Consider the following 26,699-nt stretch of genomic DNA (forward strand, 5'->3'; position numbering starts at 1 on the left):
ATTTCTCTTGCTTTGAGTTTAAATGAGTTGAGATGTGCCTAATACTGTCAGCACAAAAAGCTGAAACTACGTACACTAAAGATGAATAGTGTAATCTGTAAATTCATTTTCATCTTACTTGAATAGTCACAGGAAGTTAATGTTCTTCAGAATCCAGCTGTACCAGATGCTTGTATGGCGCATTTCATCTCACCATACTAAGTGCAAACCAGTATAAGAGGGGGGTGGGGGGAAGTTGCAACATTTGAGACAGACAATGGTAAAATCGCTGAGGGTATGTCTACACTGCAATGTAAGCCCAGGATTTGAACTCAGGCTGAAGCCTAAGCCCTCTTCAGTCTACACAAAAATTGCACTAACCCCGGGCTCGGACCCCAGGTCCAAGGATCCCACTGTGTTGGAGGGTCCGAACCTGAGTCAAACCGGGACCCAGAGTTCAAGACCAATTGCTTTGCTGTGAAGACACAACCCCATTGGACTCATGATCTGGGAGTCCACCAAAAGAACCCCACCAGCCGACTTTCTTTGTCCTCTGGACAGTAAAGTTTTCCCACACTGCATCACAAACACAAGGCTAGAGTGACCACATTTTGGGAGAGTGCTTGGGAGTCTGGGATACAGGTGGTTGGACTCAGGCCTGCCTAATGCAATGTAGATCCTCAGGCTGGGACCCAAGGGTTCTGCAGTTCCTAATCTAGGGTTACAAATGAATGTAGATGCTCAAGTCCTAGGTTAACAAATCCAGGATCGGCTACCTCAAGTTCCAATTACCCAGGGCTTACATTGCAGTGTAGGCATACCCAGGGTGTTTTGTCTCCCTCGCTTTGATGGAGATAACGGTGATTTGACATTTTTAGAGACAGTTCTGAACCGGTATGTTTTCATTCAGTGCACGAACACAAATAATTATTATACATGGTACATGACTGGGAAATGTCCCAGGAGAGGAAAGGTTAAACCTCTCAATAATGAGCAGTGAGATGGGGATGAGTACATTTGTTATGTTTTATACCTTCCAATTCTTACTTTCCAAAAATGTGAGTCATTTCCTGATAATTTGTAGCATGTAACTGTCTCCCTTATCTCAAAAGCCTGGCCATTATCTGACATTTACATTTCACCTTTACAAATGTGTGCATTTGATATTAGTAATAATAATAATAACTCATTAATATCTTACCTTCCCTCCCTACTCAATGCGATGTTATCTCATTTCCATTGCAAATTATTTGGCCAGGAGTTAACTCTGTTTTTTTCAAAGCAGGTACTGGCTTTTGTTTGCAAATTCATGTCCTCAAATCCATTAGGAGGCTGCTTTTTATCTTTATTTGTCAAGCGCTTATATGTGTGCACTAGGAACAGCTTCCTTCTCACATCAAAGCCACATTTAAGATGGACGGTTTCCATTCGACACCATAGTAATTACAATCAGCTGTGGAAGTGCTCAGCATCCGCTATTATTCTGACATGGCTGCATTTACAGCTCGGCAGAACACTTTGTTCATTTTTCTCAGAACTCAAGTAGCCATAGTGTGCATGAGGAAACTATGTTAGGCAGTGATTTTTATCTTCAGGCAGCATGAAAAAGGGGTGGGGGGAAGACCCTTTGTCACTGGCACATAAGTAATGACATGCCAGGGATAAAAGGTGAGTATAATTTGATCAAATGCTTGTTGACAGATTCCTTGGCTAATAGAGAAGCAGCTTAGAATGACACTCATTGCTAGAACATTTTGGCACGGAGCTCAGTGAGAATGCTTTCTATAGGCTAGATGTGATGCTAACAATTTCAGAGTAACCATATTTAGTTATAATAAAGAAGCAGCATCCCCTTCTTGTCACAGAAGGACTCTAAAGCACCTCCCGAAGTACCATTATTGACCTTGTATGTGGTAAATACAAAGAAATTACTACATCCTCAATACCCTGATGTGTGTTTACTTTTCTTTAATAGTATTGGTTTTATTAAATATTTCTCTGGTATGGCCAGTTGATTTTTTTTTTTTTTTTTCATTTCTAGTGTTTTTATATAGAGACATATTTTTCTGTGTTCCTGTCAAAATCTGGTAATCTTACACTTTTCACAGTGTAACTTTCCAAATACATCCTTTGAAATGGTTCCGATAATTATCAATTACACCACTTTTGAGTGTATAATGGAAAAAGGTGAGGTCCCTTTTAAATGACCTGTCCCATTATTTCTGTGGCAGTTGCAGATGTTTAGTGCCTCTGAAAATCAGGCCACTTATTTAGGTGCCTCCAATTTATCCAAGTGTGTAAGCATGTGCTGATGTGTGAATATATGAGTAGTCCCATTGACCAAAGGAATATTTACATACTTAAAGTTTGGCATGTGTTTAGGTGTTTTGCTGGATTAGGCCCCAAATATGGATCCAGGTGTCTAACTTTAAGCACCAAAGTTTGAATATCTTGGCCATTCTGTTTTGTAAGCTCATTCACAGTTGGGGTAGGTAATATAATGTTGCAAATTAAATCCAACACCTGATTTTTCTTTTGTAATCTGCGTCTTCTGCAATAAAATTTAATACAAAGGAATTGCAATATTGTCAATTGTACGGAATGATACTATTTTAGTTATGCAAGAAGGCAAAGAACAGCCATCACAATAAATAATATATAAGACTGGCTAAATTAAGAAATGCTGATTGTGACGAGTATCTCTAATAAACTAAATCCAAACTAGAATAACTAGCAGAACTAAAACTATCATCCGCTGCCTATTAACATTAGCGATGGAAGGGGATTTTGGAGACTAGAAAGAGATCTTGATTTCTCTTGCTCCCCTCTCTTCTTATCTTCCAATGATCTCGTCCCTGTTTCTTCCCATAGTTTTCCCCCTTTTAGTGTAACAACATATTCTTCATATGATGGTAGTGGCTCATGGGGAAAATTTTCAGAACTGGGGTGTGTCCATTCAGTTAGTGACTAATGTGGTTAAAATATCCTTTATCTCAACACAGCTACACTGTTCATTGAGTTGTACACCTTCATTTTGTTCTGTTTGCACAGCGCTGCTTTCGTCGTGGTGTGAGGAGTTGGGACGGCTCTTGCTGCTTCGTCACCAGAAAAGCCGGCAAAACGATCCTCCCGGGAAGCTACCCATGCAACCCCCCATGAACTCTATGAGCTCCATGAAACCCACGCTCTCTCATAGGTGAGTCACACAAGCCTGCTATTACGAGAGTAGATGCATATACAAATTCATGACAGTGAGAAATCTTTTAACTGAAATGCTTATTGCCATGACAAATTGGGAGGAACTAGTTGAGAATTTGCAAGTGGAAGGCAGCTTGCGTGAAAGTGATAATGTGATGGTAGAGTTCATGATTCTAACAACTGGTAGGAAGGAAGATAGCAGAATAAAGATAATGGATTTCAAGAAGGCAGACTTGGCCAAATTCAGGGAGTTGGTAGGAAAGATCCCATGGGAAGCAAGTCGAAGCGGAAAAACGGTTTGAGAGAGTTGGCAGTTTTTCAAAGAGATATTATTAAGGACACAAAAGCAAACTCTCCCACTGCATAGGAAAAATAGGAAGTATGGCTTAACCAGGAGAGCTTCAATTATCTGAAACTCAAAGAAGAGTTCTACAAAAAGTGGAAACTAGGTCAGATTATGAAGAACAAAAGAACAGGGATAAAATTAGAAAGGGCAAGGCACCAAACGAGATTAAACTAGCTAGAGACATAAAGAGTAACAAAGGGTAAGAAAACATTCTACAAATACGTTAGAAGCAGGAGGAAGACCAAGGACAAGGTAGGCCCATTACTCAATGAGCGGGGAAAGACAATAATATAAAATATGGAAATTGCGGAAGTGCCAAATGCCGTTCCGTTTTTCTTGCCGTTTCAGTTTTAACCAAAAAGGTTAATCGAGATCAGACGTCTAACATAGTGAACACTAGGGAAAATGAAGTCACATCTGAGTCTAAAACAGGGAAAGAGCAAGCTAAAAATTATTTAGACAAGTTAGCTGTCTTTGAGTTGCTAGGGCCTGATAAAATCCTAGATTACTCAAGGAGTTGACTCGGGAGATATCTGAGCCATTAGCAATTATCTCTGAAAATTCTTGGAAGGGTAGAGAGATTCCAGGGGACTGTAAGAGGGAAAATATAGTGCCAATCTATATAAAGGGGAATAAGGACAACCCAGGGAATTACAGACCAGTCAGCTTACCTTCAGTCCCCGGAAAGATAATGGAGCAAATAAGCAAGCAAGCAAGATGATAAGTAGCAGTCAACATGGATTTGTCAAGAACAAATCATGTCAAACCAAGCTAACAGCTTTCTTTGACAGGGTAACAAGCCTTGTGGATGGGGGAAAGCGGTAGATGTGGTATATCTTGACTTTAGTAAGGCTTTTGATACTGTCTTGCATGACCTTCTCATAAACAAACTAGGAAAATGCAACCTAGAAGAAGCTACTATAAGGTGGGTGCCTAACTGGTTGTAAAACCATTCCCAGAGAGTAGTTATCAGTGGTTCACGGTCAACCTGGAAGGGCATATTGAGTGGGTTCCCGCAGGGATCAGTCCTGGGTCCAGTTCTGTTCAATATCTTCATAAATGACTTCGATAATAGCAGAGAAAGTACTCTTACAAAGTTTGTGGATGATACCAAGCTGGGAGGGGTTGCAAGTAGTTTCGAGAATAGGATTAAAATTCAAAATGATCGGGACAAATTGAAGAAATGGTCTGAAGTAAATAGGATTAACTTCAATCAGGACATATGCAAAGTGCTACACTTAAGAAGGAACAATCAATTGCACACATACAAAATGGGAAATGACTGCCTAGGAGGGAGTACTGTGGAAAGGGATCTGGAAGTCATAGTGGATCACAAGCTAAATATGAGTCAGCAGTTTAACTCTGTTGCAAAAAAGGCAAACATCATACTGTGATTTATCAGCAGGAGTGTTGTAAGCAAGACACAAGAAGTAATTCAGCTCTACTCCACACTGAAAAGGCCTCAACTGGAGTATTGTGTCCAGTTCTGGGCCACATTTCAGGAAAGATGTGGACAAATTGGAGAAAGTCCAGAAGAGAGCAACAACAATGATTAAAGGTGTAGAAAACATAACCTATGAGGGAAGATTGAAAAACTTGGGTTTGTTTAGTCTGGAGAAGAGAAGACTGAGGGAGGACGTAACAGTTTTCAAGTACATAAAAGGTTGCCACAAGGAGGAGGGTAAAAAGTTGTTCTCCTTAACGTCTGAGGATAGGACAAAAAGCAATGGGTTTAAATTTTTATCACGGTAGTTAAGCACAGGAAAAAATTTCCTAGCAGATTGTGGAATCTCCATCATTGGGGGTTTTTAAAAACAGGTTAGACAAACACCTCTTGGGAATGGTCTAGTTGTTACATAGTCCTGCCTTGAGTGCTGGGGGCTGGACTAGATCACCTATTGAGGTCCATTCCAGTCCTCCACTTTTATGATTCTGTAACGAAGAATAGCTAGATTGGTTCATTCACCGATTGGAACTAGAGACACCAGCACATACTAAATAAGCTAAATTTTCAGTATTGCTAACTACCCAGTACGTGGTGATGTGACTTTTCTATTTCCCAACTTGAGTTCAGGTTTAGCAAAGCAGTGTGTAATTGGCCCCCTGAGACATCAAGCCTTAAGCCCCACCCTAAGGAGGCAAACTGTACTGACATTAATTAAAACAACACTGCTGTGCATCACTCATCAGATTTTTTCCCATGGAATATTTAAAGAACACTGCGTTTTCTCTGGCCTGCAAACATTTTATTGAAGGTTTTTTTCTTTTAGGTTCCATGGTGATGGTTACATTAGAAATATCTGTATAGATTAGAGTAGATTGGATGTTGCATCAAGATGGTAATATTTATGGGGTTAATCAGGGAAATGAGAACCTTCACTGCACTCTAATGTCATCAGTCAGGAGAAATTCATAAAACAGTTATCACATTTGAGTGGAAAAGTGAGCCCCAAGGATTGTCTGAGAAGAGACTAAAGCATGCAGGATTTGAAACCTCTAGTTCCCAGCTAGCTGGGGGAAGAGCAGTGGCATTACTTCAGGTCAATGAGAGATTAGGAGAATTCATGTAGGCAACATCAGACATTGGAACTGCATCCCTTATATTTCTGTTTTTATTTATTTTTAACATCACAAACCAAAAATAATTTCTACAGCTGCTCAGTTTACAACCAAAATGTAGGAAACTTTTATATTAAACCATTATAACACTGTACACTAAGTCAAATTGCCATTTAAATTCTTCATGTCCTTACACCGTGGTAAGATCTAAACAATACATTCTGAACTTTGGGTCAGACTATGATCTGTTTTGCGAGAGTACCTGGAGTTGACTCCACTTTATGCTAGTGTGTTTGGCTCTGTATTTTGAGGTTTGGGTTTCTGTGTTTTTCTTTTGTTTTGTTTTGGTATATTTCTGTTTCATTAATGGAAAAAATATGGAAGCTACACATCATTTACTAAAAGTAATACCCCTTATTCTAATATGACTGATTTTAGTGATATCTGTGGCTCAACTGCTTCTTTTCTAATTTAGCTTATGAAATGATTTGGATCAAATACTTAATTACATTAGCTTGATGAAAACAAATTTCTTACTAGAAAACCCCTTTGATTCTAAAAATAATAGTTGGACTGCTGCTGTTTGGACTTTAAATAAACTACTGTCCTCTTTTCATCATCCAAGATGAAATCAGATGGGAAGTCTGCATAGTAACACACTCTTATTGGGACCCAGAGGGGCTAGTTTGTAGAGCTAGGGAAAGACGGAATGGTCCAGTGTTTAGGGCACTGGTATGGGACTTGGGACACCTGAGTTCAATTCCCTGTTCCACAACAGACTTGTTGTGTGACCTTGGGCAAGTCACTTAATTTTTCTGTGACTCAGTTCCCCATCTGTAAAATGAAGATAATAGCACTGCCCTACCTCCCAGGACTGTTGTGAGGATAAATACATTAAATCTTGTGACGATCTCAAATAGTACGGTAATGGAGACTATATGAGTAGCTAAGAGAGATAGCAAAGGCAATCAACAATAATCTTTTATGGCTGTTGTCTAGTGAACCAGTCCATTATGTATCAGTGTAAATAATATATCCTGTCAAAGGCTAGATTTAGATTCTAAGATTGTTAGGTCTTGAAATACCTGACTGACTTGTGTTACAGTTCCTGAGTTAATTGCACCTCTGACCCCTTTGTGGCCTCTCTGAGGGCATCCCACTTAAGTCTTAGGCCTCTAGCTGTCACCTTTCTCAGGCAAAGTCCTGCAACGCTCTCCCTGTAGACCACGGAGTTAGTCTATAATTCCTTCTGCAATTCACAGTGAACACCTTAGCAAGTCTGACTTCAGTTCAGCATCTCCCGTCCTGTTCTCTCAGAGGCAATGACCAGGGTTATCCAGTGCTTTATAAAGCAACTATTATTTGTTCCTAACATAAGCATTACAGAGAAAACTTATCTTAAAACCCGTAAACAGCTTACCAGGCAGACATCCCTCTCCCACCTGGAGACCCTGGCAGGGTTCAGAGTCCTTCAGACCCCTTCCACAGGGTCTGTCCCTGTTGGTCTCAGCATGTCAGTTCTTATATTGGGTGAGAGTGACCACCCTCTCTATGTCAGGCTGATGACTTTACACAGTTCTCCTTTCTTTGTGTGTCAGGTCTTTTAAACCAGATTACACTAGTATATGCAGTTTCCCCCAGGGGTTGAGGTTACTGTCCTAGGAATTTGTATTACCCCCCTCCCCCTCCCGGCAGTGATTTTTTGTTCCCCTAGGAAAGTCCTGTAACTCCTCCATGGGGCTAGAATAAAATCCCTAGCCCACACTGATACATCTAATGTTTATAAAATCAATACTGTAGTCTTTGGGTATTCCATGTACCCATAATAGGTCACTGCCTGGGCTAACGCGTACCCTCCAGTTATGTTCACAAGTGGGCATATCCAATTTCAGTTGAACCCCACATTTCTCTCTCTTTCGCCTGGAATACAGCCTTGAAAAAAAAAAAGCTTTACTTTGGCTGGTACTATGAGGTAAATCCCAAATCAGAGTAGTCCAGTGCTGTGATGTCCCTCTGAAACAACACTTCTGTGGCATATCTTCTTGTACTAGTGCAATTTAACAAAATGGCACGCAGCAGTCTTTGAGGCCCATTGGGTATTTGTATCATCACTTCAGAATGTGCATTCGTTTCAGCTCTAAATTGGACCCTAATCTGACCACTGTAAATTATATGTCAGATGGCAGGACAGATATAGCTGATTTGCAACTGCCTTGCAGTCCTTGCTGAGACTGTACATTTCCATGATTGTTCTTCAGTGAACTCATAAAACAGAAATTAAGTATAGAGTGGGGATTTACTGGGTTGTTTTTTGGTTTGGGGGTTTTTGGGGGTTGGGGTTTTTTTGGCCTTTTGAAAAAGAGGCCCAACGGCAACCATGAAGTCCTCCCTCACGGATACAAAGTCAAACTGGGTTGAGGAGGCAGTTTTTGGATCCAGATTAGGTTCTGGTTTGGATTTGAGGTTACATAGATGCTAAGGTTGAAAATACTTGACTCAGTGCCAAAATCTCACAAGCCATTTTTATGAGATTTTGTCTGCATCCAAACCAGAATAATGCTTCTTCAAGCTTTGGGATTTAATGCCACAAGAAATTAATGGATCCAAGTGCTTCATAAGGTTCATAAAAGTATTAGATATTTACTTGCATAATGAGAGCACCCACAGTTACATTATTTAGGATTTAAAAAGGAATGCTAATCTTCATGCTTCAAGGCATAAACCAACCACTAAATTGTTTCTGATCAAGAAGAAACATTTTCTATAGGTAGGTTATCACAAATTATTCATTATGGACCTTCTTGAACCTTCTTCTTTAGCATCTTGGGATGGCCACTGTCTAATATTTGATACAGGTCTCAGACAGACAAGATTTAATATGGCAGTTCCTATGTTCCTATGTTCTTTCAACAATGGGCTATATCCATGAGAGTCTGGTTCCAAGGATTCCTATCTGAAGCACCTTACATATACAGATTCATAGATCCCAAGGCCAGAAGGAACCATTGCAATCATCTAGTCCTGTATAACACAGCCCATAGAACTTCCCCAAATAATTCCTAATTCTTTTAGAAAAACATTCAATCTTGATTTAAAAATCATCAGTGATGGAGAATACACCACGACCCTTGGTAAATTGTCCCTTTGTTTGATTACCCTCTGTGTTAAAAATTTACATCTTATTTCCAGTCTGAATTTGTCTAGCTTTACCTTCCATTCATTGGATTGTGTGATACCTTTCTCTGCTAGATTGAAGAGCCCATTATTAAATATTTGTTTCCCATGTAGATACTCACAGACTGTAACCAAGTCGTCCCTTAACCTTCTTGTCATTAAACTAAATTGATTGAGCTCCCTGATTCTATCACTATTAGGTATGTTTTCTAATCTTTTAATCATTCTCACGGCTCTTCTCTGAACCCTTTCCAATTTATCCACATCCTTCTTGAATTTTGGGTATCAGAACTGGACACAGTATTCCAGCAGCAGTAGCACAAGTATCAAACACAGAGGTAAAATAACTTCTCTACTCCTATTCGAGATTCCCCTTTTTATGCATCTCAGGATCACAGTAGCCCTTTTGGCCACAGCATCACACTGGTAGCTGGCTATCCGCCACAATCCCCAAATCTTTTTCAGAGTCACTGTTTCCCAGGATAGAGTCCCCCATCATGTAAGTATGGCCTTCATTCTTTGTTCCTAGTTGTACACATTTACATTTAGCCATATTAAAGCACATAATGTTTGTCTGAGCCCAGTTTACCATGCAATCCATATCGGTTTGACCTGTCCTCTTCATTATTTACCATTCCTCCAAATTTTGTGTCATCTACAAACTTTATCTGTGGTGATTTTATGTTTTCTTCCAGGTCATTGATACAAATGTTACAGTGTAGAGCCAAGAACCAGTCCCATCCAGGACCCCACTGAAAACACAGCTGTTCAATGACTATTCCCCATTTACAATTATATTTTGAGACCTATCAGTTGTCCAGTTTTTAATCCATTTAATGTGTGCCATAGTTTTTTAATCAAAATGCACGGTACCAAGTCCAAATGTTTTACAGAAGTCTAACTATATTACGTCAACACTATCATCTTTATCAACCAAACTTGTGATCTCATTAAAAAATATCAAGTTAGTCTGACAGGATCTGTTTTCCATAAACCCATGTTGATTTGAATTAATTACGTTCCCCTCCTTTAATTCTTTATTAATAGAGTCCCATATCAGCCGCTCCATTATCTTGCCTGGGCTTGATGTCAGATTGACAGGCCTATAAATAGGTCATTCCATTTACCCTTTAAAAAAATTTCCACAACATTAGTTTTCTTCCAGTCTTCTGGAACTTTCCCAGTGCTCCAAGACTTATTGAAAATTAACCTTAATGGTCCAGCGAGCTCTTCTTTTAAAACTCTTGAATGCAAGTCAGATTCACCTACTGATTTAAAAAAGTCTAACTTTAATAGCTTCTGTTTAACAACCTCCAGAGATACTAGTGGAATAGAAAGAGTGTTATCACTATATGATGAGACTATATCATGTTTTTCCCCAAATACATGACAAAAATATTTATTGAACACTTAGCCTTTTCTGCATTATTATTGATAATTCTACCACTTACGTCTACTAATCGACCAATACCATTGTCACGGTTCTTTTCGTTCCTAATATGTTTTAAAAACTCCTTCTCATTCCTTAACTATGCTGGTCATAGATTTCTCCTTTTGTCCCTTGGCTTCCCTTATCAATTTTCTACAATTCCTAACTTCTGATTTATATTCAGTGCTATCAACTTCCCCATTCTTCCATTTGTAATATATTTTATTGCTTAAATTTGCCTTTGCTTCCCCTCTAAACCAGGTTGGTTTTTTAATTAGTACAGCCTTCTTCTGGGATTTTGGGGTTTTGGAGATATAATAAAGCTTTCTTAAACGATTCCCAATGATCATTCACATTTTTTTGATTAAATTCTTCCTTCCAGCTGATCTGGCTCAATTGTTTTCAGCTTTGGGAAATTAGCCCTGTTAAAGCACCAAGTATATACTGGTCTGGAATTTATTCTGCTTGCTCATTATAAATATGATCAAGTCATGATCTCTTGTACCTAAGCTACCATTATTTTTTAGTTGTGTGATCTGTTCCTCTTTTAGACAAGCTCTAATAAAGAATTCTTTCATGTTGGCTGCAACGCTTTTGAGTTAGGAGATTGTCATCTATAATGTTTAGGAATTCCAAGGATGTTTTAATACTGGCATCATGAGACCTCCAGCCTATGTCACTCAAATTTAAATCCCCCATTATCATACAGCTTTTTTTTTTTTTTTTTGCCCTGTACCTTATAGATGCATAAGGGAGCAATCATCCTGTTCCCTAGTGTGATTTTGTGGTCTGTAGCATATGCCAACTAATACCCCATCTTGTGTTTTTATCTGTTAAGATGTTGAATCAAAACATTCAAGATAATTTTCATCTGAATTATCAGTGACTTATACATGCACATGAATGTCAAAGGAACTCAGGGGCAAGATTCCAGGTTTGTCCGATTCCTAGTGTATAGTCCAACTGTTTTTTGAAAGCTTAAGCTGGGTTGGTGAAGAGTTGAAATGACTAGGCCAAGAGGGCTCTGGCAGTAATATTTCAGGTCAAACATAGGGCAAAGGGAAGCAGAAAGCAAGGCTGAAAGTTTCTTATGTTAAAAGGTATATATTTGGATGGTTTTAGCATTGGCTTCTGGTTGTGTGGTTCTGAGCACACAGAACCCGAAAATCCCTCTATGCTTGGGTTTTTCATAAATACAGAATGTTGTCTTTTAAAGATTAGAGGCGATTATGTGCTAAGTCCGTTGCATGCAAGCCAAACAGTTCAATAAAATAAAGACTTCAATTTGAAAAAAGACATGCTTTTGGTTTAACATGGAAATGTGGTTAGATTGTAAGTTCCTTGTGGCAGGAATTGTCATCTGTGTTTTATGGAGGACTGAGATATCTGTTGGCTCTTAAATAACTCATTTGATATTTCAGTAAACACAGTGTGGTGCGGTAGTTAGTGCAAGACTGGATAATAAACACATGAATTTTGTTCCCAACACTATTAATGGTTAATGAAAATCCACCCCTGAGCAGAGCACCAACATGAGACCTGTCCATCACTTAAGTCCCAAATTAGCCCTCCTGTGAGAGTTTAAGTGGGATTTAGCACATAATCCTGGGGTTGGATCTCAGCATAGGGTAAATTTCGTACTGTGTGACTGTGGGCAAGTGACATACACTATAGTTTCCCAATCTGTGCTAACATGTATAACAACACATACTTATCACACAAGGTAGTTGAGTTTTAATTAATATTTGTAGAGTACTTAAAGATCCTGGGGGAATGGTGCTGTGTAAATACAAATTATTATTATATCAGTATCTTCCTCTTATTTTGATCAAGTCTATACTTACCGCATTTATTGAATTAAGTGGTTTACCTTGTTCTACATGGACCTTATTAAGCCCAGCTTTAAATGGGCACAGCTTTCTTCGAAGTGTGTGGGACTACATGTTACTGCTGCTTGTGATGAGTTTGACTCTGTACAAGTGCCAGGGTGCATATTACAGATTGTACAGTGCATATCTATGATTACACTGTCAATAACAATGTCTGAAAACACACAGCTGGCTGCTGTAGTCTCATGTGTTACCATGAATCTTCCTTTGGTTCTTTTTATCTTCTATCTCATTTTGAATTTTGGTCTTCCATATTAATTAAATGGCAGCTTTCTTATAGCCAGGGATTGAATTATAATAATGCTTGCTTAGAGCAATCAAAATTGATTGAAATAAAGGGATACAGCTATTTTTTAATACAAATGATTTGGTTCTGGAGGTTGTGATAAAATTAAACTGACATTCAAATTAACCAGTAATTCAGTTAGGTTTTAGGCACTTTATTTCTTAATTATCATTATTATTTTTTGTCTAAGCCATAGCTCCAAAATAGCACTTGCGATATTGTTCAAAATTGTTTTAAGGTAGGTAGCGTGGTGGTGGTTTTTTCCATTTTAAATGTAGCCAGTAATGGAAGTATTTTGTAGGGAGGTGTTTGTGGCTTGTTGGAAATAATTCTGCAGCTGAATTTTTTGTGTGCACTTAGGGTCCTGCCCTGTGCATTGTTCGTTAAGGTCAGATGTCATCCAGTTCCAGAGTATTGATGGAGTCATTTCTGAAGCAACTGGAGAGCCTGCCTCCATCACTATCTCTGGCAGTTTTGACTAACAATGAAGATAGCTGCTTTAATCACTTTCCAAGTCCAGTAATTTTAAAAGTAGAAGCAGTGGAACAGAGGCCATTTTTTGGTGAAAACAAACCTTTCTATATTATGTAAACCTCTGTTCTGAGAGTTTGGGTACTTTCCACACCTAGCTTGGGCTTGAAACATGGGGAAAATCTACACAAATGCGGCATTGCTAAGAGAAAACATCTGCAGACTTTCAAAGCATTTCCATCTTTTTGTGAGAAAAATGTGAACAGGACTAACAGATGGTGAATGCTTAATTTAAAGGAATATGTCCAGTAAGGCAACCTATGCTACTCCTGATTCTGCAAGAGCCGGGGGTGGGGGGGGTGTTATCATGTGGGGAGGTGGTGGAATGCACCATCAGAAGGAAATAGATTAAAGAAAAGTTCAGAGTCCAAAATCTGTTGGGTTCTGTATGATAAATCCTTGATTGAGTAGTAAGACTTTGGGAAAGCATTGCGGTGCCTAGAGTTTGTTTGCTTAAAACTGTGGTAAAGGTGGCCACTCGTGCCTGAAAACTTTGTACAGAAAAGGTTGTGATGTGATTGTTAGGAAATGATTTCCCAAAATGTTCTGTGCAGTCTTCCCTTTGCTCAACATGCTGCTCTCTAAATGAGGTGTTACTGATAGAAATGGTTGTTGCTTTGATAGTTATTTAAAGATCTGTCTGAAGTGATGGAAACCCAGACACTTGATTAGCATCACATTCTTGCTTGAAAACCCGGAAGTGACAGGACTCTGAATGGAAAGTGAATTTTCCAATCTAGCTTCATTTTCAAATCTAAGTGAAGTGCAAAAAGTTAAAAAAAAATAAATAAATAAAAATAAAATAAAAAAAAAACATAAATAGTAGAAAGTACATTTGTTTCTTAGAATTCTTTGTTAATACTCTAATGAAGTGGTTCTCAAATTTTTGTACTGGTCACCCCTTTCACATAGTAATCCTCTGAGTGCGACCCCCCCCCTTATAAATTAACAACTCTTTTTAATATATTTAACACCATTATAAATGCTGGGGGCAAAGTGGGGTCTGGGGTGGGGGCTGACAGCTCGTGACACCCCCTCCCCCATGTAATAACCTCATGACCCCCTGAGTGGTCCCAACCCTCAGTTTGAGACCCCCTGCTCTAATGTTAGTAGTAACACCTATGAGAATTTTAATGATTTTTATCCTGACACCTTCTCTTTAAAAAATACCTGTAATTAATTCCCTTTGATGAAAATATGAATCTCCTCAATGACCCTGGCTAATAAGTTAACTCAGTTAAGGTGGAAATTATAAAAGGAGTAAATTCCTGATCTATGACTCTTCTTCTTTTTTTTTTTTTTTTTAATTTTTGAACATTCTCATAAACTTGGGTCTCAAGTTTCAGTAAATTTCACAGTGGGAAGAAAAGGAAGTAGTCACTAGTAATTGAAGTGATGGAAAGTGTTTCTAATGGTTCCCCTAAATTAAAGTGGGTAGGAACTCTAGCTAAAATCACTGCCTGTGTTTCATTAGTGATAACAACAAAGACTCTGTTCAATAGACAGAGCACATCAATAACCTGTACAGATGTATCTGTGAAATTAATTAGATACTGACAATGCCTTTAATGGGCATTGGTTATTTCTTCAAATAAAGAGGCTGTTAAAAGAGTGAGGAAAAACACATTAGCCAAGGGAGCTGCTTCAATTTGCTCATATCCCACCATGCTAAGTAAAGAATTCAGGGAAGGTGCAGTAATCCTGTTCATGCTCTTATTTACCATTTACCATGTCAAAGGAGATATGATGTGATAGTTTGTTTGCCACTGTCATTGTTTCAAAGCAGTAGCATTTTCCAAATAATTTTGACAGGCAAAGTATTAAATACTTCTGTGAACACTTCTCAGACATGTCCTTTACATGCCATGAAGTTTAGTCACACCAGAACAGTGAAGTTGTATTTGCATAGGGAAGGCTTTCCCCCACAACCCCCTTCCCCCTCACCCCCTTTGAACCACCCCAGTACAGTCACCCTGGCTAATCTGAACCTCTGTATTAACGCAACATACACACATCCCTGATCACTGTGGAAGCACAATGCTGTGTTTGTCTTGCAAGACTATTAAGGAATTAGTCCACAGACTGCATCTCAGGGTAAAACAAAGGAAAATCCATCCACACATTTTACTTAATTACTTTGCTTCATTCTAAAAGCTCAGTCTCTTCCACTGGGCATGGACCAATTTGTTCTGTCCTAGAAATTGAAATTAAAAAAAAATCATTCAGTGGTTCCGATCAAAAGGCACAAGCTGCTCATTCAGTAATTTCCTTCTATTCAGACGTGTTCAAGTATCTGAACTGCAAATCGATCAGCACCTGAACTCACGTCTGAAATTCAAATTCAAAACCAAGCTAATCTCATTGTGACTTTTCCATCGAAAATAATTCATCAGTTCCAGTAGGGTTTTGGTTTTTGTTTTTAAAGAAAGCAGTTTTTCTGCTTTTTGGGGGAGAGTAAATTAGCTTCATCTGTAATCTCAGAAATGCAATTCCATCAAACCCTCCTGGTTGCTGCTGCACCTTCTCTCTGAGTCAGACTCTCTGCAGATCTTCCAGTAGTCTTATTTCTGTGCATCCCCCCCACCCGCTGTCTCAGAGGCAAAAGCAGAAGTGGAATCTGCTCACGCTTTCAGCGGTTCCTTCCTGGGTTGTTGTAGCAGTCGCTGACCTCCAGGCATTATGAATAAACAGCAAAGCTGGGAACAAAAGGAGTCTTCTGGCTGCCATTATCTCACATTAACATAGCAGACGCGCTGCGGTGTGAACAATGCGAGTCTCGTTCTCCGATAATCAGCAAGTACCCAGGCATTTGGATTACCAAGGCAACAGGCAATGGTAGAATACTGGGTGGGTGTGTTGTTTTTTTTTTTTTTTTTTTTATTGCAAAGGAGCAATCGGATATGGAATCCCAGGTATATTGATAAACCAGACCAAAATGAATGCCTTGCAACTGACTGGGGGGGAAACTGAGGAATTGGTTTTGCATTCTGTCACATGTGAGATAAATGAGACATGGGTCTGGCTGTACTATGAAAGGCAATAAAAATTAAACTGCGTTTGTCAAGCTGAAAATGTTCTTAAGATATTTTTCAACATCTTAGAAAAGGTAACAGGTGGCATGTTAATAACAGGGCCATTAGTGGTGGAATTTGTAACTGTAATCTGTGACTGTGGTAGCACATTGCATGGTCTACTTGTATAACAATAGACAGAATTGGATGTGATGCTTTAATCTTTCTTCTTTAATCAGAATGAATGCTGTAGTCCCACAATGTCATATGGTGATAACCCCATCCAGCTTCTTTTTGATGCAGGGAGTGTGTTTGTTTCTTAACTGCATAGCTTTGATGTCATTTGTTCTACACAACCAGAAATAAGTTGCATATAGCTGTGTATGTTTGCATGCACATGTGTCTAGACATGTGGAATATTTAATATAACAGGACTCTGTATGTAGTTTGTACTCAGGCTGAGAAACGTGAATTTATTTATAAGGGAAATACTCGGGCCTGATTCATATTCAGATATAGAGAGTCAGATCCCAATGCCCTAACTCAAATTGAGTAGTGTCTTACTATGCAAGTAACCACAATGAGACTGCTTGTGGTGTAAGATGCAACTCAGCATGAGTAAGTGTATCCCTGTCTGCCCTGTAGAAAGCCAAATGTGAAATGGAAGGCGGTTTTCCCACCCAATGCGATACATAAGCTGTGTAGGCCTCACAGGCTCGGGCCATTGCACATCTCAAAGAAAAAATGTTCAAGTCACACCGCATCCAGAGATGCTATCCTCCCCCGACCTCCAGGTTTAATTTTGCAGTGTTAAACATCCACCAGATTCCACCCCAAGAATAGCTGAAGTTCAGTAGCGATGGTGGCTAATGAACATCTGTGTGCACGTGGTGGTGTTAGCCATGTGCTAAATTACAGAGCCATGTTATGAACTGCATTTATCATGCACATGTCACCTGCCTTCTGCCTACTGACTAATCTGTATTGGGAGTGACATTCCAAACCTCAGAGCAGTTTTAGGGTGGCCACTCTTGCATTCCCAGAATACCAGACATTCCAGTACTTCCTGGAACAGCATGGGTCGGTCCATCCACACTGGAATGACCTTGCATGCATGGAGTACACGATTGTGAAGAGCACACCAAGCCCCAACCGGTGTGACCTTGCACACATCATGTATACAAGGTCACAATGGGGGCAGAGCAGCACACTCTTGAAATTGGCAGCCCTCATCTGTGATACCTTACAAAACCACATCTGGTTTTGTCTCAGAACTGGCCAGGGGACAAACCATTTTAAAAACAGACCTGTCCCGCTTAAAACTGGATGAATGGTCTGCCTAGAGCAGTTTCGATCAGCTACTCTTTTTCCCCCACAAACAACCAGCCAGAAAAACTCTTCCTTGTTTTCCACCCAAAAGTGGAATTCCTAACCCCCTTCCCTTCCAATTTACACTGGTCCATGGCCCAATATAGGCAACATTCAGTCCTGGAACAGTGGGGTTCAGGCAGATCTTTGTCGACCAGGCAGAGCTAGAAATGCCTGCTTTAATGCCATTGGAAATGGGAGATTCGGGGCCTTCCAAAGAGAGACACAACACATGCATCTTGTTGAGAAGTTTGAGAGATATCAGACTAGACGTTTTTATGTATAGAAAACATCTTGGGGTCATTTTTTAAAATTTAAAAAAGTTTAAAAAATTATATTTTGTCTTGCCCTCTGTGGTTTGTGCATTTATACTCATGCTACTAAGAAAGTCTGGTGGAGATTATACAAAAAATATTCTGAATAAGAACCTTTTGAAACATTTCTAAAATAGCTTTTCTATAACATGTGGCATATTCAGAATAGTCAGTGATGTGGCATGAGATAAAGTTTTTATGGTGCTTGGGGCAGAGACCATCTCTTTGTTATATATTTGTATGCACAGTGAGGTCCAAATTCATGACAAGGGCCACTAAGAACGACCATAATACAAATGACAATATTAAGTAAATATTGACTCTTATTTTAGGAAGAGCTGCAGAATTCACTATCACTTCAATAGTCAATAGTATTGTAGCCACCCCAAACTTATGCTAATACAAGTCTTTACACCACAACACCATCATGCTTGGGTTCTTTTCTTTCTCTCTCTATCATATATATACACAAGTAAAACCATTTTTTGAAGGATATTACATAAATTGAGATATTATTTGTTGTCCTTACAATGACTCCTTAGATGTCCCTGTTGGCTTGGACCACCCAGGCTAAACCCTAAATCGTTCATAAAAAATGAATTAATCAAATGTATGTGGTCCTCATGCCCATTCGCATGCCACTGCTTACATGCTGGTCCCTACCTTGAATATATTCAGAGTCTGGCCAGCCCCGTACAGAAAGGCATCTGATGACAACTCTCCTCATTCATTGTGGCAAGCTTCAAATGCATCGGTCTTCAAAGTTAAGACTATATATGCTTATATGTAAATATGTATTTGTGTGTTTATGTATGCTATGCAGTGTTTTTTAAAATTCACATAAAAGATAGCCTAAAAGGACATGTGACAACTTCACTACATGTAACTTTTGATAAAATGTTGTTAATAATAATGCTTTATTTAAAAAAAAAAAAAGTTGAATCTAAACCAAAAAAGCTCCAAATTGGGACACTCCATCTGTGGGGGTTTTGGAGGGCCTACATCTACACTGCACCCAACTGGCAGTGGCATACAGCATATGTGTAGCTACACACTGCAGGGAAAAGCAGGCTGTGTCCACACTGTAGTGTGTAGCTGCATCTGTCAGTGAAAGGCTCTGGCAATGGAGGAAAGCTTCAGCAGCTCCCCGCAGTTGGAGACTTTCCTTGTGGGGGGGAAAGGCTGTGGCAGAGCCTCTTCCTGCAGCATGGAAAGGCTCCAGGGCAAGGAGCTGCCTAAGCCTTTCTCCATTGCCTTCCCCCAACCAGATCCTTTCCCTAGTGGGGGAGTCTTTCCTTGTAGCGGGGAAAGGGTCCAGAAGGAGGGAGGCAGGAGGACACCACACTGCTACAGAGGAGACAGGAAGACATGGTTTGGGCGAGTAGAGAGCATGCATGATATGTGCTTGCATACATACCCACACCCTTCAGGTGTGTCTTTCCTTGCCTCAGCCATGCCTCTTCAGCTACAGTGCTGTTTATACCTGCAGGGGGGCTCTGCAGGTATGTACTCTACATTCTGCTGAATGAACCGTGCACTGTATACATACCACACGTGTGTGTTCCAGCTACTTGGGAGTTTGTTTTTGTTCCTGTGAATAATTTCAACAAAATGGAAAATGTCAAAAGTTTCTTCAGATGTTTTTGGGGGGAGAGGGTTGTTGAAAAACTGAAACCTGAGAATGTTTTGCTTTTGATTGCCAAAAGCAGAAGCACTTTGATTTTCAAGTTTGGGGTTCCCAAAATTGTCTCACAATCAGCTATTTTACATGGGAATTTCTGTGTTGACCACTACAAAAGCCATTCTTCATCCAAAAATAATTTCTGAAGAAAATTTTTGCCTCCCTGTAGTATATATTAAAAAGGTTACCAGGAACTTCCAGTTTCAGAGCTGTGGTGAGGTACAACCTGAGTTCCTTTCTGAAGCCTTCTACTGTTATCAAAACTAAGGTATTAATGGAGTTCTGTCCAGTTTTGTAATTTCATTTTTATTAAAGACGATTCTATTCATGTTGGCAAAAGGAACGAAGCAGAGAAGCCTAATGACACTAACATCCACAGTATGCGGTGAGCACACTGAAAAATCTAAAGAATGTTGGAATTCAGTGTGTGTGTGTGTGTGTGTGTGTGTGTGTGTTTAGTAATATAACATATCTTCTACAATAAGAAACTGTTGAAATAAGTTGACACTAAGTTTACAATGGTGACTTGACTAAGAGGGCTCACTGCCGGCAATGTGTCATTAGTTAACTTATATAGCAGTTACAGAGAATCTCGTGTAAACATTAAATAAAATAAAGTAGAAAGTCAAAAAGCTATTAAATTTATAGGCATATAATAAGAAATCCTTTGATTGGTACAAGAGAGGCTTGAGGGTTTATTTAGTTTTCTCACTCTTGACTTCTTGTATTTATCCATTGTAGGTGTAATGGATTTTTGTTGTTGTATGGGTTTTTGGGGGGAGGATATTTATTATTAATAATTATTATTTAATTTGTATTACAGTAATAGCATGCCGGGGTCATAACCAAGGTTGAGATCATTATTGTGCTACGGACTATACATACACATAATAAGAGGCAGATCCTGCTCCAAGGAGCTATAATCTAACTATAAGACAGCCAAAAGGCAGAACAAAAGCATAGAGAGGCAAAGTGACTTGCCCACTGTCAAACAGCAAATCCAGGAATAGAACCCAAATCTGTTGAGTCCCAGTCCAGCATACTGTCTACTAGAGCACACTGCTTTCATTTAAATGATTGTGAAAAGGAGCCAAGAGAGTTGGTCTAGTTTTGAACTCTGGAATTTCACTGCCTGCAACCAAGTGTTTCTGTAGGTGTCCATAGGTGACTAACAGACAAGGAAATGGGAGAAATGACAGTGAGTGTTGTGATGGCTGTTATCTATCCACATCACTGTCATTCCAAGGATCACTAGTGCAGGCAGTATACTTAAAGGACTGTTTTTATGTATTAGCAGTTTTGCAGATACTGTAGTTAAGCCAAGGAGAGCACCTACACCTCAAATGACAGAGATTCCACCAAAACTAGAGAGCAGACGTGGGGGAAAACAATGGAAAGAAATCGCTGGGAGCCTAATTGCATGAAATAGCTGGGTTTATTCATAACCTTAGCCTAACTTTGAAGCGAAAGTGGTGAAATTTTTTCAGGAAAGCTAATGCCTAGTGCTGTAAAGTACACGTGGGTTGTGTATCCATCAGCCTTTAGGGCTTTGTGGGGAACCCCAGAACTATAAAACGGGAAAAAGGTAATGAGAAGTATGTTCATCACAGCATATGCATGGACTGGAAACATTTTAAAGGTTAGTTACTCTGTCCTTTCCCCTTCCTTCACTTTAACTTTGCTGTGAGATTTGTATGACATCTGTATATCACTAGTTGTCCTTTATGCTAAAACAAATACCTAACAAAAAATCTTTCATACATCTTCATTATTATTCTTTGTTAGATTACCTTTTGCAAATCCTTGATGATGTAAATCATATGTTTATTACCTCATGAACAAAGCTGTCCATTTACATACTGTAGCTAATGTATTTGCTATGTTTAAACTGACTGTTTTTATTAAGGTAAATAGTTTATGAACATAAAGTAATTGTCTAAACAAACCTCCCCATGCACAAAAAGCAATGTGAATCGCTTTTCTCTCAGTAAGTGGAGGTGTGTAAACGGAGTGTCCGATACACACACACATTTGCATTAACAAGCGAACTAACAAATTAGTGTCAGTTATGTAAACCTTTTTTAAAAATAAATCTTAATTTACACATACGCACAGTATTTCCAAATAAATGCCACAAATCATGTGTGAATCATTGCAAGTATGCAATTATTCATATAATACAACATAATTCATATAATACAAAGTATTCACAGTATGCATCCGATGAAGTGAGCTGTAGCTCACGAAAGCTCATGCTCAAAAAAATTGGTTAGTCTCTAAGGTGCCACAAGTACTCCTTTTCTTTTTGCAAGTCACTAGTTTCTATTCACCACGTAAACCTCATTTTTCATGCAGTGACTTCTCATAGCGAATTTACAAACAATCCATGTCAGACATGATGACTGGTGTGGTTGAGAGTAAAAATTTGTTAGTGGTCGGTGAAGATTTAACTGTAATTTTGGTGAAGGGAGCCCAGTAGAAGGAGAAGCGGGTAAATTTGGCTTTGGTAAAAGAAATGCAGAAGAAGAGAAGTGAATTGACTAGTGCTTGTTTAATGGGTTTTCAGTGGTGACTACATGGATTGAAAAAGGAGAATCCTGCCTGGTAACATACTACAGTGGAAAAAGTAAAGCCTGTGTAGACTGTACTTTGATAAGAAGAGAACATATGAAAATGGTTAAAAATATAAAGTAAATATGTAGCAGAACAACATACATTATTAATAGCTGGAATCCGACTGCAACCTGAGGAAAGAAGATGAAATTGAGGAAGAAATTGCATTGGTGGCTATGTAAGGGAGGGGAGAAAGGAAAAGTTTTACTAAAAAATCAGTGAAGGCTTTCATGCATTGCCAACGGCAGTGAGTAAGTGGGGGAAGAACAGAGGAATTTTTCATGGAGATAATACGTGGCAGAATGAGTAGAAAGATGGTGTGCTTTCGGAGAACAAGGTGGTGATAGAATGTGATGTACCAGAGAAGTTAAAAAGAATAAAAGTATTATTCAAAAAGTTTGAGGAAGCAGGTTTTGATAATGAAACAATCAAAAATTCAAACAGGAAAAAAAGGAAGTTGCTAAGGCAAGATTGGAGGTTGAAGAGGAATTTGTACAGAAAGCTGGAGGAAGATGATGGCAGGAAGTTGGGTTTTGGGTTGGCAAAAAAGAAACAATGAAGCACAACAGATGAAGAAATCAGTGACTTAGTCTAAAGAGTTAGTAGAGGTATGGAAAACATATTTTCAAAGGTTGTTAAATGAGAAGAAAGATTTGCGAGCACAAACACTGTCAGCAATTATGGGGATGTTTCAAAAGACATCAATCTCTGTACATGAAGCAGAGCAGCACTGAATAAGATGAAGAATGGTAAAGCAGATGTGAGGATGACATAATTGTTGATATGAGCAAGGTAGTTGGAAGTACTGCAGTAAAGAGCTTTCACAGATTACTGTGTGTTTACTGTGATCAAGTAAGGACACCAGACTGGAGAACAGGATTGATTGTGGCTCTTTAGAAGAGTAAGGGTGATGTAAATGATACCAATGCCTATTGGGGCATCACTTTGTTAAGTCAACCCTCAAATTCCTTGAGAGAGTTTTGGAGGCAAGTTTGAGGGGTAAGGTGGAGGAAAATGTAGGAGAGGAGCAACATGTTTTTTGGAAGGGAAGGATATTTGCAATGAGACAGAAGTTTGAAAGAATGACAAATGGAGGGTGTAATTGCTGTGTTGCATTTATTGATCTTGAGAAAGCCTATGCCTTGGTTCTGCAGGAGTTGGTATTTGGAGCATTGAGATGGATGGCAGGGGGACTTCAAGAAGTGGAGATAATAAGGAGTTGTATTGAGGGTCAGGAAATGTGGTGAATAGCACTTGGAATTTTGAAGCATTTTGAGGTGATGGTGGGATTGAGACATGGCAGTGTGCTGAGTCCACTTCACTTCATCCTAGTTATGGAGACAACTAGTAGGAGAACCGAGCCTGTGGAGAGACAGAAAAAACTAATGCATGTTGACAATCTAGCCCTTTTTGCAGATGGCAAAGAGGAATTGATAAATTGGTATCAAAGTGGGCATCTGTGTTTGAAGATCATACTCTGAAGGTAAACACAAAGAAAACTGAAGAAGTGGAAGAAGGGCTATTGATGGAAGTTTCAGGAGAGAAGCTGAATCATAAGAAAGAATTAGTGTACTTGGGAAGTACACTTCGTGCCATCAGACGGAGATCTGGAGAACTGAAAATAAGCACCCAGTGTGCGTGGGAGGCAGTGAAAAAGGTGGTAGGAGTACTGCAGGACTGGCAATTAGTAACAAACTGAAAGAAAAGATATATGCTGCATGTGTTTGTCCCTGCCTGCTCTATGGTTTGGAAACAGTGGGCCTTATGGAGTTGGAAGAAAAGAAGATACAGGTAGTAGAAAATAATATACTGAGGAGAATGGCAGGCAAGAGGAGGGTAGAGCATGTGCCAGGCAGAAATTAGGGGATAGATGGACTTGGGACTCTACGCGATAGGCCGAGAGTGCACATCTGAGGTGGGCTGGGTGTGATAAGATTGGGAGAAGAATGACCAGCAAAGAAAACATAGGAGGAAGAGGGCTGCAAGAAAGGACATGGAAGACCAAAGGTTCGATGGAAAGACTGTCGAGAGAAAAGGACTGGAACTCCAAGACCTATGAACCTGTGCCATGGACTGGAAAGCGTGGTGAAGAATCATGGGAACCTGCGACCCTGGGTCAACCGGGAAGAGGAGTCGAGAAGAGAAATCCCGGGTCTGATATGGAAATCTGAAACCAACTCATGGTGTTAGTTTGTCTGTTTGTTCTTTGAATCCCACTATTTTAAAAAAGTTATTTAGACCTAAAGCCTCACTTACCTCTTTGACATCAGCGTTGACTAACATTTGGCTTCAATATGCGTTAGCAGCTAGGAAGTCTTTTTTTATATCTTTCTTCTTTGCACTGTGTTGAATGGTTGCAGCATCACTACATCATAGCCTGAGAAGTAATATCCCTCCTTCTCTTCTTTTTCATTTGATGGCTTCCTCTGCTGCTTGGTCCGCCTCAGTGCTGACCCCTAGCATGTGGTGGTTCATTAACATTGTTTTAAATTAGTCAGTACTCTTTTAGTGGACTCCAGCTGACTCACTGCCCTCCAGGGTGCAATGAAAAGACTTAATTACCCTTGTGCTGTTCAACAAGAACAATGTTGTGGGGAGGATTTCTCTTCAAATATTAGGATGACTACAGAAGGCCAGTGCAGACATCCACCAAAAGGAGTAAGGAAAGAAGTAAAAGTGGCAAATACCACATGGGAAGAGGGGAAAAAAGTGGAAGGCATTACAACAGAAGTCCAAATCAGCCCCTAATTCCAGACCCTGAAGATCTCCCATCCCTGGCCGTATATGCTTTTTGCAGTGTTGATGGAGGGATGTTGCTGCTGCATGTATTTGAAATATTGCATCATGCTGAAACATTGTGCAGTGAGGCAACATTGTGATGTACTGTATGAGACAGAAAATGTAGATTTGGTGGTGGACTTCCAGACTGGCCAGGAGAAAGTTTTTTAAAAACATTGGATAATCACAGTTTTAAAGATTTTTTTCCCCCTTTTTAAAATGTATGTTAATTACTTAATTTTAATTTATATTATTAATTTTATTGTTAATAGATTGTAGTCTCTTTGGGAGCAAGGAGCATGCATGCACACTACTTAACACAAGGGCATCCCAGACCCCAAGTTTTGAAAAGGAAAATATTTATATCTTTTGATCCTTCAAGTACATACATATTAGCTCACTTTTACACTTGAGTAGTCCTGTGGCCCAGGGGAACAGAAAGATTGTCCAGTGGTTAGAGTGATAGCTGGATACCCGTGTTCAATTCCCTGTTCAGAACAGATGCCCCACTGTGTCTCAGCTAGAAAAAGCTGGAAAACTTCCCTGCCTTGCAGGATAAAGATTTTGAGGAACTCAGATTCTATGATAATGGGAGTTGTATGAGTTCCTTAGATAGCTAGATAAGCATTTGCAGGGTCAGATTTGTAATTTAGTTTAAAAATGAATTCATGGCCTAAACCGCTTGCCAGTATCTCTTCAAAATAAAAGGACTATATATGTGTTCCTTAAATAGTTTGTATATACCTGGAAAAAATCATAAATGTAAAATCAACTTTAAAAAGTGATAAATAACAACACATAAACCAAATAATGTTAAATAAGATATGTGGGGAAAAAATACTGTATTTATACCTCTGGTTATTTAACTGAGTTTGATGTATTCGGTAATTATATTGCATATATACATATACATATTCCTTCTCTGTATTGTATGCACCAAGACTTGTATGTGACAGGCTTCTTGCTTGTATCTGTTTAGTTTATGGAAAAACCCAATGCTCTTCCCCACTTAGTTATCTGAAAGGATGCATTTTTAGTTTCAGCAGCTGATTTTCTAGAATACTGATTAGCTAATACTTTTTGGCATACAGCTCATCCATCGTGCGGTAGGACGCCATCTGGATTTTAATTCACTTTTTGAAAATTATTGTTGGGCTGCTATTCCTTTAAAGGCTCTTCTGGTCATGCTGGTTCCAACTGCAGACAATGGGGCTGCAGTCTAGTCTCAAAACCTAATTGAATTGGAATGAGACAGCTGAAGCAATGATTGTTGAAGAGCTTGAGATGGATGACTTTTGCAAAATGAATGCCTCCAAACATCCAGATAGCTTAATGTTCTTGTTGAAAGCTGTGGCCGAGAGTTTATTTTTACTTCTGCAGGTGGCAGAGTTTTAGGGGTGAACTCTTCATTTCATCCATCACCACATGGGTTTATGTGTCATGAATTAACTTAATTTCCCTTCTGCTTTGATGCTGTGGTGATCGCTCTGCTTGTAACCAAACAGAAACTGCCCACTTCTTAAACATACTAAGATACTTATAA

At 39.3% G+C, this 26,699-nt stretch overlaps 1 protein-coding gene across 35 annotated transcripts in view; it reads left to right on the top strand.

The window, feature by feature from the left end:
- Window positions 1-26,699, top strand: part of ZMIZ1 (zinc finger MIZ-type containing 1) — a 480,632-nt gene that overhangs the window by 412,429 nt on the left and 41,504 nt on the right. For 34 of the 35 annotated variants that reach the window (XM_043551273.1, XM_043551283.1, XM_043551284.1 and 31 more), the window contains one exon: window positions 3,031-3,175. In XM_043551273.1, coding sequence (XP_043407208.1) covers window positions 3,031-3,175 — 145 coding nt within the window. Of the gene's footprint in view, window positions 1-3,030; window positions 3,176-15,854; window positions 16,239-26,699 lie in introns of those variants that run through there. The other variant, XM_043551294.1, reaches the window with a different exon arrangement.

This window comes from Chelonia mydas, chromosome 7 (genome assembly GCF_015237465.2).
Source record: "Chelonia mydas isolate rCheMyd1 chromosome 7, rCheMyd1.pri.v2, whole genome shotgun sequence".
Classification (NCBI taxonomy): domain Eukaryota; kingdom Metazoa; phylum Chordata; order Testudines; family Cheloniidae; genus Chelonia; species Chelonia mydas.